At 36.9% G+C, this 15651-nt stretch overlaps 1 protein-coding gene across 7 annotated transcripts in view; it reads left to right on the top strand.

The window, feature by feature from the left end:
* Nucleotides 1–15651, top strand: part of LOC145673765 (solute carrier family 35 member H1) — a 232607-nt gene that overhangs the window by 106260 nt on the left and 110696 nt on the right. For 6 of the 7 annotated variants that reach the window (XM_081743520.1, XM_081743518.1, XM_081743519.1 and 3 more), the window contains exon 2: nt 7849–8023. In XM_081743520.1, coding sequence (XP_081599646.1) covers nt 7880–8023 — 144 coding nt within the window. In that variant the 5' untranslated portion in view covers nt 7849–7879. Of the gene's footprint in view, nt 1–893; nt 944–7848; nt 8024–15651 lie in introns of those variants that run through there. The other variant, XM_081743517.1, reaches the window with a different exon arrangement.

The following is a 15651-nucleotide window of genomic DNA, read 5'->3' as shown; positions in this document are numbered from 1 at the left end:
AATCAATTATCAACCCAAGCGGATGCATCATTTCAGTTTGTGTGTTGTGTTTGATACTTTTCTGATTTTCAAAATGGGAAAAACTGTTTCGACACTGTGCTTCGTGACTTATTTTCCTATTTCATTGATTATATTCTTGTTTATGGTTTCATATTTGTTGTAAATAGTTCTAATCGTGTACCGTATGTACTGTTCTACATCCCTAAGATTCATATAGGCCTATATTCAAACGTTGGCAACACTGTACATCAAAACTTCACAGGTATGGTGCTACTCCTAAGTAGATTTTCTAGATGTTATAATTTGTGTTCGGTGCAATTTAACAAAACTTCATTTTGTGCTCAGTTGGCAATACTGCATTACATATTATGTTACTGAGCATGTCTATAAGTACAATGTTTGCTTACTATACTATTGTGCAAATGCCATTTCGATGACATTAATCATTTTCAAGTTTTTTCTGTGTCATTGTGTCTTTTGCATTGCTATCTTCACATGATTCTAGATCCTTCTTTCCTCTGTATCTCCTGTGTTTCTGGGTGTTGGCCCGTAAAAATTTGGATTTCTCATTTTTCTTTACTCCTCTATCAATTGCACATTGTCTGATTGGGCAATGCTACTATCAATATAAGATGTTCCCTTGTCAGCCTTTCTAAAGTCAATCTCAACTCAATAATGCAAATCTCCTCTAAAGAAGACAGTACAAATGCCTTATCTACTAAGAGAGGTTAATATTCATGAATATTTCATGAATATCCCCTTGTGTTGTCACGTAGTACAGTAAAGAAGCATTCGTATACGTTTTGTAATTCTCAATGTTCCAAGAACCAAGAATGTGTATTTGATACAGAGCGGCTATCCTGCCAAACCCTCCTCCGCTAAAAGTTTATTTACATAACACTAGTAGGATGTTGTTTATGGTGCTGATTGGAAATACGATAAGGTAAGGATTTATTGTTTCCGTTTTTTTCTGAATAGTGCGTAGTTTGCAGAAGTAAGCATTTGGAAAATGCTAATTTTACGCACTAATGTAATACATTTGAATACATATCTAATGAAGAGCATGAAACTGTGAAACCATGGCATTTAGTATCTCCTCCAGAGCCGGTGCTGTGGCTTATAGTCAGCCGTTGTAAACGACCTCTTTTATGCGTATTCCCACCATCGAAGACGCGCCTGCTCCCTACGGATGCATCCTATCGCATCGCTCGGACCCCTCTGCTGCGCTCGTGGCCTCACTCGGTTAGATAGCATTCGTGCTTTTTAGTAGCCACCTAGCAGAACTTGGATCCTGGTTTGTGCGCTGTAGTTTTTATGCCATACATCTACACTGTATTTATACTCATGACTACATCACTGTTGCAAATAACGAACTGTAATCACTACCAAGTGAGCCAGAATCCCTACTGAATTATTTCAGAGAGAAATTAAATAATACCCAGTTGTGACTAACAGTTAAGAGTGAACGACGGAAATGAAAGAGGAGTAATTCTTCTGGTAAGGTATATGAAAATAAGAATAAATAAATAGTAATACAGTGTTGAAAACAGGTTCATGTGCCTCTAGTCTGGCGCCGCCATCTGCGGAATATTAGCCGGATAACATAATCATTCTGTGTACCCTAGCACTTTGACACAACCGATACTTAACAACTTTCACAGTCGTATTTTATAGGTGACCTTGCATTCCTCGGTACTTCAGGAAGTAATAACTGTTACGGCTACAAGTAAAGAGCTCACGCTGTTATCCTAGTTTATGAGACTATACATTTATAAAATTTACTGAACAACTATCTAATATTACTTCAGAAGGAGAGTGTATAAGTATAAATAACGGAGATCTATCTGTGACATCCGTAATAATATTGGAAGAAGTAATTCTTTAAGGGGGTATGCTCTTAACTTCTTACTAGTCTATAACGAAACCATAATGTACCGAATTGCTATGTGAATGCAGTGAGTTAATTAATCATTCGTAACGATATAAGTTACCGAAACCTGGTCGATATATAAGGCATCTAGCAACATGAGGCTGGAATGTGTTCCCACTGTCTTCGTTTACGCGCATACGCACAGTCGCTGCCGCGCAAGCTCGCCAGCTCCGCACTTTTCTTACTTCGGTTACATGCAATACTTCTTTCTAGTGGTTATGTGGCACAGGTTGGGTGGTGTTTCTCGCACTGTCGTTTTTCTGGCATATGCCTTCCGCTGTACGTACACCATGAACAGCTAAATACTCCTTAAGTGAATATGCACTCAGGAATGCCACATGTGTCATTACAGTCATGGGTCCGCGGTGGATCAGTGGTAGAGCGTTCACCTTTGATGTGTGAGATCCTTGGTTCGATTTCCGCTCGCACCAAGTGAACTTTGTGGTGGAAAAACACCATGTGCATGGGTTTTCTCGAGGTTCCTCTATTTTCTCTCACTTTCTTCATTCCACTGTTTCGTTCAATTCTCATCACCGTCTCCTTTAGCCTAGTCGGCATATGTGTGGAACATAAAACTCGAAAATTTTTCTTATTAGAGTCAATTTATCAGGTATTAGGAGTCAATTTCTTGATGGAAGAAGCACATAAGTCATGGATTGATATATGGTCTCAGAAACGAGGATAGCACCGCGTTTTCTTGAGAAATTTTTAGTGGGAACCGTCTAAAAGATGGCTAGCCACCATTTACTACGATGTTGCACTATAATATACATACCATGTGGTATGTCATAAGAGAGATTATTCGTGCGATAAATATACACGAACCTGTGCTAGGTGGTCACTGTCATATCAGATTGACCATAGTAGGTCGCTGACAAAATTTATTAATTATTTTTTTTAACCTAAGTTAGTACTTCATTCAGGGAGTTGAAAACGGGCATTCAAAAAGTTTTTGGTTGTTCACTTTTTTCTGTAGCGGACATTCTGTATGGCCCCGTCAGTGTATTTTGCATTTTAGAGAGGTGTGCGTGAATATCTCTCGAACTTTTTTTTTTTTAGTTTGTTTGTTTTAAATTATACTGAGTTGAATTAAAACCACCCGAAAGGGAATGCAATGTATAATATTGTATGTTATATGCACATTTAGTCTTATTTCAGTAATTCGAAAAGGAAAGCTTTGAATATTGAGGTTTGAAACATAAAGCTGTTCATTTTTTAATTAATTTTCTTAAACGAAATTGCTGGGACTCACCTTCAGATTTTTTTAAAATTTTATTTTATTTATTTATTTATTTATCTATTTTGTGTGTGTGTGTGTGTCTGTCTGTCTGTATAGAGCCTGTTTGGTATAGAACCTCTTACAGTAGTTTCAGAGCTGAGATCCATATCCTTGATCTTTTGTCGGTCTGTAAAACTTGAAATTTTTCTAAGATCTTGTATTTTCAACATCAAATACCCCAGAAGGGACACGTGAAAAGTCCCAGATTTGCACAAAGTAGACGTTAGTTGTGTATTAATAAGCTGTTAAAATTCTATCACTGAGATGTTGTTAGTTTTTCAGTGACGTGAAATACGCGATTGGTTTATGTCAATTTTGTTCCAGAATTAATAAACAACTATAAAAAATTATTTTCAAAAGTACTTTGGTCTGAGTGGACCCGGGTTCGATTCCCAGTGAAGATTTTCTTCGTATCTAAGCGGTTAGCGTACGCAGCTTTCGCGTCGGAGACCCGGGTTCGATTCCCGATACTTTATTGAAGAATTACGAAAGTAGAACCGAAAAAAAAAACTTCAACAACATTTGTCACCATCAATTTGATTTTGATCTGGAGACCGAGCGTAATTTCTTTGGATCATCACACGACAAAAGTGCGTGCGATGGGATTGGTGGTACAACTAAAAATGCGGTGTCCAAGGCAAGTTACTATGACTACATATACTAGTTTATGTTGTGTGATTTCTTCACTATTACCGTACAGTATATTATCTACATTTAAATCAACTACAGCTGTAATACTCCGTTCTGATAACATATTTCACCTGTAAATTTTGCATATATTTGGTGCCGTATTATTTATTCATCGAAATCATCAATTTATATTGGAATTATTCAGAACTCTTCGATGCATATTTACGATCTGTCGGGAGAAATTGGATAATTTTACGGTCCCTATTCCTGAGGCACACAATATCAGAATTTAGCATCACCAGCGAATTATCTTTACAGCATCTCTGTTCACATTTACTGCGTGTGCACACAAAATATAACGACTAAGTCTTGCATGTTTAGGTCAGACAGACGAGTTTTTGGCGGAAATTTTGTAACTGTATGGTCTAAATTTGATACCTCAAACACAAAAGTTATATACAGGATGGCCACGAAGTTCCGTTACTCCTAACAATAAGTAACATAAACCACTAAACATACGCAAATAATTACAGTGAATGACATGAACAACAATGCTTTAGAGAAGTTTTATTGAGATAGGAAACAATGTGTCCTTCCCTCCTTTTTAGAATAGTTGAGATGAAAACCGTACTACATATTTTTTTCTCATTACATTGTAATTAAAGTAAACCTGAATATAATTATTAAAAATCAGCCTATTCTGCGCATGATGTGTCTATATTATAATCTTACCAGTGAACTTCGGTTTTTGAACATACACCTAACAAATGCTGCCCATTGTTCTGTGAGATATCAAGTAAGTATACATCGCATTTTCAAGATAGAAAAATAATCTGACTGTTAATACATTTGGAAGCTTTACGGGTAAATTCTACCACTAATTCAGAAATAAATTATCTAAACAAATTACTTAGGCATGGGCCACAGCAGTGGTTCACAACTGATGTGTCGCGACGCATTGGTGTGTCATGCAGTCCCCTAAGTGTGTCGCGAAATTGCAGAATTTAAAAATCATGAAGAATTTAATAATAATTTGTTAAAATGGAGACACACTGTACCAGTCAACACCTGCGGCGGTAGCAATAATTCTCAGCGCTATATATGTGTAGTTATAAGTACTAATAGGTTTCACTATCATAATAGATATTATTATTTATAATAAAAATATCAAACAGTGTGTTGCGATGTCCTGGGCGTTGATCAGTCAAAAAGGTTGAGAACCACTGAACTAAAGTAATAAGTTAGAAATAACGATGCTTCATAAAGGTACAGCGGCCGCGGTGGCTCAGTGATAGAGCGTTCACTTCTGGTGCGTGTGATCCCTGGTTCGATTCCAGCTCGCGCCAAGTGGACGCACTGGACAAACACTATGTGCGTTTTTTTTCCCCGGGGTTGGCCCGTTTTCTCCCACTTTCTTCATTCCGCCATTTCATTCATTTCTTATCATCACCGTCTCCTTTAGCATAGCCAGCATAACCGTGGACGTAAAACTTAACTATTTCGGTTTTTCCGTAAGGGTTCCGTTGCGCACAATGTAACCTGTCTAACATTATTTTCACTGCCAACTTATTTTAAGTCGCCTTGAGTTTAAACAGTGATCTTCCCAGCTCAGAGTTTTTGAAGAAAGAATCTTTTTCTCTGAAAGAGAAACATTTTCGTCTATGTTTTCGGTTTTGGATTTAATTTGACTTTTTTTTCGGATTCTTTGAGTTTCTTTGGGACGAAAATGTTAAAAATAAATATGATTTATATATAAATAAAACATCATTGCTATGAGTTACATTTTTCTTCTCACCACTATGATACGAGAACTCGAAAAAAAAAAAAAAAAGACGGCTTTTATGCTTCAGAAGTTTTGGGCTTTTTTGAACATTTTAACTTTTATAAAGAAATAGTACGTTTCAGCTTTCTTTTCTCATTATAACGCGAAAAAAAAGAAGAAAAGAAACAACGTCGAATTACTCCATTCTCAAGGAAAGAAATGAGCAATAACACAACCACACACACACAAAATAAATAAAGAAATAAAAGTTCTGTGCACCGGATTCCAGGGTATGGATTCGATATATTTTGTTACACAGAATCCGAATTTCGAAACATCATGAAGATCGATCGTGTCTTTGTTATGTGCGAAAAACTTAAGCGATTTTGGATACGGGGAACACAACTTTTTAGCCCATAAAAGAAAATTCATACGGTCGGTCGTCCTGGGGCTTCGCAATTTGGGTTCTGTGTAAGAAAATACAACGAATCCATGCCCTGGGGTCCGGTGCACAGAACTTTTACTTTTTGTATGGCTCTGTAATCAATGATATAATCAATCACTCGATAGGAAACAAAGGGGCAAATCGGTGGACGCTGTGAGTTTACTAGTTCGAATGAGCTAGAACAGTTAGGTTCAACGTAAAAAACGTGTTAGCGGACATTTAATACTGTTAGCAACAACTCTTCTGAAAAATGTAGCTGTTAGATTTAATGGAGCAAAATTATATGTTAGAAATTAAGCATAAGCTGAAACTTCAGTTAACGCTTTTGGAGCTAATGACCCATCTTATGTAGGATGTTATGCAGAAGAAGGGTATGGTTATCTATCTGTATACATAACATTTATTGAAGCCATTAAAATTCAGGACAGAGAAGGTTAAATTCGCTATACATAAATTTCGTATTTCAAATATATAGACACATTGATACAATATAACACTAAAGAAAGAATAAATTCTGTAAATAATTGACTCTATGGCCTATAGAACACGAAGGTTCAAATGCCGCGTTCAGAAAACCAACTGGATCCAGTTTCTGCTTTATATTCTGATTTCTACGAGATCTGCCTTAATATTGCTCTCCTATCGTAGGTGCTTCCTAATGGTCGCTTTTCGATTGAATTTCCAGTTAAAACTTTGAAACGGTTCCTACTTTCTGTCATTCTGGCTACATGGCACCCCCTCCTCCTGAGCCACCGAGACTTTTGATGACCCTAACAATGTTTGGTAAACGGTATTAATTATGAAGTTTCCGCCATTCCCTATTCTTGTTCCTCTTGGGTCCAAATATTTGTCTCAGAATTTTGAGTTGAGTTGAGTTGATTTTAGTTTAGCGTCCCGTTCAGCAGCGAGGCTATATGAGACGTGGACCTACTGATTAACGTGGAATCCGAAGCACATGAGCTCCCGCCGGGAATCGAACCTGGGTCTCCCACGCCGCAGGCGCGTACGCTAACCGCTTAGCCACGAGGGAGCTCATCTCACAATTTTATTCTCAAATACTTTTAGTCTATGTTCTTCCCTTAGAGTAAGAGACTGTGTTTCGCAACCATACAGCATAACAAACATGATTATCATTTTATGTATTTTAAAGTTCACATTCGTCGACAAAATTCACGACGACAAAAGTTTTTGAACTCAATAATAACATGAATTCTCTGCTATCAGTTGACATTTAATTTCTTCGTGGATATGAATTTTCTCTGTTAATATTAATACTAGATATTTGAAAGAATCCAGGATTCACGGTCGCTGAGTGGTAGAGTGCATACGTCTAGTGCGTAGGATCCCTAGTTCGATCCGCGGCTAAGCAAGTTCGTGGTGGACAACATCGTGTCCGTGGGTTTTCTGGGAGTACTCCCGTTTCCTCCCACATTCTGATTACACTGATTCTTCATCATTACTCACTTGTCTTAATTATCATCTTTCTTAGCCTAAAGACCATTATCGTGGGATATTAAACTGAAAGATTTTATTTTCATATCCAAATAGTACAACGGCAAAATTGGACTCTTACGTTACCTTGCATTGCCATTACCACTTGACCTTACTACAAAATTCAACGACTCTTATCCAGAAAGTTCTACCGCTAAACAGCACCACCCTTCCTAATTCTTAAACTGGCTAACAGAACAATGCCTAAGTACACTGACTAAACTAACAGAATAATGCCTCAGTGCAAGATTTCTCATTATGTATAACTTAGTTTGAAATAAAATTCTGTATGTAGCCTTTCTTTGTTTCAGAGGAGGGACATTAAAAGACGGAAGGCCCAGCATGGAATACAAAAACGACAACTCTGTGAAGAAGACATTATGCAGCGTTCACTTTTGGAAGAGTGCAACGAAAACTTGCCTGCTCATCCTTCTTTATTATTTACTATCAATTGGACTGACATTCCATCAACAAAGAATGTTAAAGGTATCATTTTAGTCATATATAACGAAATGTTACAAATTATTAGTTTCAGTTTCTAGTATGTAAAACTTATTCGTTACTTGATTTTTTTTAGTTATTTTTAAAATCCAGTACAGTGCAGATTCCAGAGCTATTTTCTTCTTTCCTCTTCGGAAACTAAAGTGTCTAATATCTAACTCACCTATTATACGTGGACCGGCCAGTAAGTAAAGAACGTTTTGGCATGGTTAAATAAAAACAAAAGATATCCACACAAAACTTTATTTACAAAGATACAGGACCTTACTCTACTTTTCTATGCAATCGCCATAGTTGTCAAGACACTTGTTACAACGTGGGATCGGTTTTTCAATGTTGAAGTTATACTTATCTACCGCCAAAGATTTGAGCCAGGCTGTCCCTGCTTGCGTGAGTTCCTCATCGTTTGCGAACTGTTTTTTGCCCAAAAAATCCTTAAGTTTCGGGAATATGTGAAAATCCCTTGGTGTCAAGTCAGGGCTGTAAGCAGTCCTCACCGCGCGCGATGCGCAATCGTTCTTTACTTTCTGGAAGGCCCTTGTATTTATAATCAATCTTCTTTAGGGTACAGGGCATAACCGAAGAGAAACATAGAGCTTATTTCATTTCAAATTTTGATCTTATTAGAATTAGTTATATTTCAGTTAATAAAATTGAAATTGTTACCTTTCATTTGTGTGCAATTTAGGTCTTACCGAATTTTTTACCATTATCCTTGCTGTGGCAGTTGTCAGGGTGAAAACTTCTATTCCAGCAGACTGAGGAGCCTTTATATATTCATAGCTCCTTTTAAATATTATTTAGTTGCACAAGGAAAACAAGAGGAACTGTTAATATCCAAAGGACCCACACTCTCCTGGAATAGAGATATCCACGCTGACGACGGCCATAGGAAAGATAGTGGTCTAAAATTCCGTAAACAGGGTTCCTACTGGTAAGGGAAATCAGGGAAAGTCAGGCAAATGTGGATATTTTAATTGAAGCAAAAGGTGAATATTTTAGTGTAGCCTTGTCACTTTATTAATGAATGTATAAGAAGTACCGTATCTTCAGAGTAATTGATTGTCATACATTTGTGGGTAGATGCTAATGATCATAGATGGGACAGCGCTCAGATTTTTATGGGAGGTAAGTGAAATGTACATATGTGCAATTGATTACTGTTTGTCTCTATAAAATAAATGTTCTCATTTGAAGGATAAGGGGAAAAAACAAGGAACGTCCATGTATGTGCTTTTTCGGGTGCTTTGTCCTATCTGTTGGTGACTCTTGGTACTCTTTGACTGTATATGCCATGCATACGTAGATGTAAAAATGTCAATGTAAAAAGGGGCAAAAGATGTAACTAACCGTATTCTTCTTACGCGGTTGTCAATATTAAATCGCAGTTTTCTCGAAAATGCAGTTTTGTGACATTCCTTCTTTTTTCCCCTTACCCTTCATATACAAATATTCACCGTTATTTATTCGTTATTTATATATCAACGTCATCCGACATATGTCATGAAAGTCGGTGAATTTCATGCCAAAAAGACAGGGAGAAGTCAGGGAAATAGCTTTGTCTAGATCAGTAGGAACCTGGCAAAAATTAAATCCTACGCACATTAAAGGTAACAATTTTCATTTGATGTGTACAGTGTAATTTGCTTAAAATGAAATCTGTCGTATTTTATCATAGTTACAGTTTGTTTGTTCTCATTCAGTGACTTTCAAGCCTAGATATTTTCGTGTAATAGCAATATTAGATCAAAATAAAAACACTTTCCTCATGTCTTGTTTTTGTCCTTGGTGTGTTCTGTCTGCAAAGACGACGTCGTCTTACAAAACACCACTCAATCTTGCTAAACAATGCTGTGTTAGGCTGCTTTTCGTCTTCTGTTCACAATTTGTTATAACTGCTTTTCTTTTGATGGGTGACACCTTTATTACCAAGGATATCTATGGAGTGTCATGAAATATGCAATGCTTAATCGTTTTGCTTTCGAAGGTTTCATTTTCATTTTAGTCATCGCAATTGAAGTAATACGGGATTGTTTAGATTTTTGCAAAATTTTAATAACTTTAACGTCATGCAAAATTGATACTTTTTAAATACACTACCTAATTAGTGAATTCATCTCTGATATCTCTTATTAATTCCAATATTTATGTTCCTTTTTGTTCTCGCTATTGAACATTATTACATGTACAAATGACTTGGCAAATTGCGCTCTTTTGGAAATGATTTGTACAATAATTCTTGTAATTTAATTGGTTAAGTGAGTATTTTAACACCCGTGCATAGTTGAATGGCAGTACTAATTCCATTGTTTTTTATATTTTAAAATTATTGTTATTGTAAAAACAGTCTTCTGGTGGATAGTAGGTGATATGGTATATTTGACATCACTTTAGACAAAATCTTTGATTATACCTGGTTATTTTATCTTTTCTTTTTCTGATGACTAATTGTTAATCCGAAGAATCATGCAACTGTTATCCACTAACAAGGAAGGGTCACGCAGTGGCTCCGCTGAGATCCGAACGAGACAAATGTGTTTTCATTTGATATGTTATAACTAGATGGATCCCAAAGTTATACATGCCACCGAGCGGAATATCGTGAGTTACAACATATTTTGTAATGTAAGAACTACAAAGCTGGCAGAATATTTTGACCGAATCATTTGTTCGGAAACGGTTGGGTAAATGGAAAACTCGGATAATATGTATCCCGTCATTTTCAAGAACACACTTTTTCGGATAAAAAGTTTGCCCAGGATCCTCGCAGGGTCCCAGATGGGGTCCAACTCAAACTTTTCAAATGACAAGAGGGATTAAGTAGCACATCGTTTGAAAGCTGTTGCAAAATGAAAGAAGATGCAGCAAGTCTCGACTCTCTACCTGTGCAAAATGGCGGAGGGTCAAAATGTAAACAAAAACTTAATTGAAAAGTCAATGGTCACCCCTATAAATCGGAAACGGTGAGAAATGTGAAAATAGGAAAGGAAGTGTGGCATTATTTTCAAAGTACAAGAATTTAAGGTAAAACGTCTTGTCCCAGGGTCCCCACATGGTCCCAGGTGGGGTCCAACTAAAAAGTTTCAAATGGCAAGTGGGGTTAAGTAGCTCATCGTTTGCAAGATCTTGTTAAATGAAAGTAGATGGATCAAGTCTCTACCCTCTACGACAACTCTGTCCAAAATTGCGGCGGGTCAAAAAGTAATCAAAAGCTTATTTGATAAACTATGGCCACCTCGAATCTAAGATGGCCGGTTAAAACTTATGTCGTTCATAACAGTACAAATTTAAATCTCTATTTTTCTCTATTATATATTTAGAAACAGTAGGAAGATTAAAGAACAATTGAATTTCGATTCACCTCAACTATAATTTCATTCGGTAACAACACATATATGTTTTGTTTGGTTCCCTCGCCATCATTTACTTTAATATAACGAATATGCGATGAACACACAACTCTGACTTCCTCTAATTTTGTCATACGTAGTTCATGCATAAAGGACTTGCTGCACCAGTAGGTGGGTGGCTCTATTGTAATTCGTAACTGCGTATTCGTGGCGGTTACATTTGTATGTCATTCGTTGGTTTGATCGCAATACTTCAAGCAATACCAATATATACAAAAAAAAAAAAAAAATCATTTGCAAGATTGGCGAGTAGTACCAAACCATGTGTAAGTCATTTCAGTACTTCGAGTTGCGCCAAACTTTGTTGGTTTAATTACAGTATTCCAAGAAATAACATATTTATATACAAACTCATTTTTCACGCTGGCAGCCATATTGGATTACCTCCAACACCAGTGGTTTGAGCTGGACATGCGTTCGATACATACTACGGCATTTTGAACTCAAGACGTTTCGTTTTTGAACATTTCGCATCTTTTCGTCATCCACTGATCAACATTCATGCTAAATTTGGTTTTCCTAGCTTCAGCAGTTTGGTATGCCTATCCTTTCGATATAGGTTTTAAGCTGTCTCTTGGATTCAAGGTGGCCATAGATTTTCAATTAAGCGTTTGCTTATATTTTGACCCGCCGCAATTTTGGACAGGGTTGTCGTAGAAAGTCGAGACGTGCTCCATCTTCTTTCACTTAACAAGAGCTTTCAAACGATGTTCTACCTCTCTTGCCATTTGAAACTTTTTAGTTGGACTCCACCTGGGACCATGTGGGGACTCTGGAACAAGACATTTTCACGTTGTGCTTTGAAAATAATGCCACGCTTTCTTTCCTGTTTCCACATTTGTCTTACCATTTCCGATTTATAGGGGTAGTCATGGACTTTCCAATTAAGTTTTTGTTTACACTTTGACCCGTCGCCCTTTTGCACACGGTTGTTGTAGAGAGTCGAGACTTGCTGCATTTTCTTTCATTTTACAATAGATTTCAAATGATGTGCCACTTAACCCCCTTGCCATTTGAAAATTTTGAGTTGGACCCCATCTGGGACCCCGCGGGGGTCCCTGGGGCAATTTTCTTACCACAAAAAGTTTCTCGTTGAAAATGGTGGGATAAGTGTTGGCAGAGTTTTTCACTTACTCAACCATTTCCGAACAAATGACGGTTCAAACTATTCTGCATGGTAATTTTTTGTAGTTCTTACATTACAAAATATGTTGTAACTCACGATATTCCGCCCGGTGGCACGTATAACTTTGGGATCCATCTAGTTATAACATATAAAATGCAAACACAATGGTCTCGTTCCGATCTCAGCGGAGCCACTGCGTGACCCTTCCTTGTAAGCATTTTCCTCAACTGTTTGCTGTAGTGACCAGATAGCGTTTCACGTCGCAGCTCTCAGGTTCCGTATTTTAATCCTACTGCCGGTTATCGAGATACCCTATTTCGATACAATTTCGTTAGTGGTGTAGGTTATGGAGGAGGCCGGTGTGAATAACATTTACTGATAACAGTCACAGTGACCTGTCCTACTAAGTGTTCTGGCATTGTTTACTTTGCGTTTGTCACGACGTATCCCTTCCCAAAAGGAATTTCTTCCAGCAGCATTTTGTCTATTACACCACCTTCACTATGCTACACAACAGCTAAGATGCTGATACTCATGTGCGTACGGTTTGGTCGCTCTGTGAAATCGAGTGTGACAGTTACCGGTGTTTCCAAGTTGTTCCGATCGAAACGGATCAGTCACTTTATTAATAGCATGACGTGCTGTTTTTTCAAAAAATACAAGTGTTGATACCGAGTTGCAGCACTGCATTACATATGTCACTAAATAATAACGCTTATGGTAGACTGTATAGTATGTACGGTGTTACCAAAACTAATTACAGATTGCTTCGTACATTTCAAGATATTCGAATTTATCTTAAAACGTTCAATTGTCTGGACTTACACGCCTCATTTTTTTTTTTTTTTTCACTTAACTTTATTATCAGCACTACAAGTTTGGCAAAGATTATGTTTTCAGATTCTTTAAAAACATTCTACAGTGAGAAATATTCCTTGTAAGTGGTAACTACGCATCACACTAGAGTCATTGTTATCGTAAAAGCATAAGTTCAACTTCCTGCAATTGTTCTTTCGAAGTAGAATAAGTACTAATTGTATATTTCTTGTTTGTCGGCTTTTCTTTTAACTAGTACAGTCACCGGATCTCTCGAACTGACTATTTGTGGAACTTGATAGGAGGAGTCTTAGTCTCGTACAGCCATTCGAAAATTACTCTCAGTCATTTACGGTTCCAAGCTGACATAACAGAGCCTTACGCCCTCCAAGAAGAATACGTGTTCAACACCTCTGTGACATGCAACGTAAATGCAAGTCTACGTTGTATATCACAAAGGTTACACCGTTGCAAACGATATTTTTTTTTCTCCTGTATCTTGTAGTCGTAGTAACTTGTTGTGAATCAAATATTCATCCTAAAATTCTTTTTAACATGTAGACGATATTTTCTTGCAGAATTTCAACGACCTATAATTAATTTTTTTTTTCTTATTCAGAACACTAATTCACCTCTAGTGATTTAGTTTTATTGTTGATCAACATCAGTATCACTAAACTTCACCTCACTTTTAGAAAGTAGCAAATTGGAAGTGACGTTCAACGTGACGTCATGCAGCGCGACTTTGCCACTAATAGTTTGTTAACTGGAAATAATAATTGTCAAGAAAAAAAAGAAAGAACCAAACAGTCGTAATTAATAATAATCAGTACAACTGATCTCTTTCGAGCATCGTATTACATTACTTTAGGGATTTTTTCTTCTTCATCTTCTTTCTTTCTTTCTTGCTCTCAATCAACAAAATCACACCACAATTTCACTGAATTCCTTACGCGAGTCACAGAATAGTGATTGGGTCACTGAATAGTAATTGTAAATGTCATCGAACAATATGGCAAAAACTGAGTTGAGTTAATGTTGCCCAACTTACCCTATTACAAGATATTTACCGTAAAAGAATGAGCTTTCCGTTCTTTTATTGTTATTTTAACAGTCATTGTTTCTTTCATCGTTCACCTACTACAAAAATAACTAAAGTGTTTAATTTTTTTCGATACACTTTTATTTGAGCACGGGTAAATTTGGCAGTCTTCTTTTCCGTCATGCTCCTCATCTTGTTCCGGCTACAGTTAGAGTTGTACTATAATTGTGATTTATCTGTGCATGCAGCAAAGTTATAAACTGATTTTCTTGTGTACAAATGATGTCAGTCACATGACGAGCTTGCCAAAGATACTTTTTGTGCCTTGCGATTTCTTTCATATGCAGGTTTCCAATAAAATGAAAAGGATATGCAGAACCGAATGAAACTCATGAAAGCAGTCGTGTACGTACTTTGGGGCGTTTTGTGCTGAATATATATGTACAGGGTGTCCAGTATACAATGCAGCCCGAAGTTTGGGATAGTAGAACTTTTGAACCTGAAGCGATACACAAATAATTGTAATACCAAAATGAAACCTTGTTCATGCGTATATTTTTAAACCAGGAATCAACGATTGAGGTGCACTAGGAACTACACAGTGTTGCCAAATGTAACCGAAGATGTAAATCTTTTTTTTTTTTTTTTTTTCCTAAACACGTAATTTGACTCATAACTCATACGTATGGATGTTCTGTCGTTAATTTTCAGTTTGTTTAGTTAGAGTAGCTTAGAAAATATGGAGCAGAAAAATATTTTTTTTTTATTTCCAACGATAACTAATCGGATGTGGCCGCTGTAAAGGGGAACTACTGAAATCGTAGTTTTCATAAATTAACACTCTGAATTGGCAACACTACTGATTTTTCAGTGTATCAAAAGGTGTGTTAAAGATCTGTCTACACTATGTAATTCCTGGAAACAACGAAAAACAAACTTTGAAATTAACATGATAAAACATTTACTTACATGCACCCGGCAACACCGCTATTCATTTCTATGGGGTTACTTAAAGCAAGAGAAATAAAAGAACAATCCTCGAACTATACAATACCTGAAAACGAACATTCGCAGTGCCATTGAGAACATTAACACTTCTACCCTTCGTAAAGTAGCTGCCAACATGATGAAACGTGTAAACCAGTGTTTCAATCAAAACAGGGAACACTTCCAGCATCTGCTGTAGAGCTGGTAACTCATTTCGTAATAATACCATGTT

This window comes from Thermobia domestica, chromosome 17 (genome assembly GCF_964235325.1).
Source record: "Thermobia domestica chromosome 17, izTheDome1.hap1.1, whole genome shotgun sequence".
NCBI lineage: Eukaryota > Metazoa > Arthropoda > Insecta > Zygentoma > Lepismatidae > Thermobia > Thermobia domestica.
The sequence above is the reverse complement of the archived record's forward strand: the minus strand, read 5'-3'. Positions and strand labels throughout refer to the sequence as shown.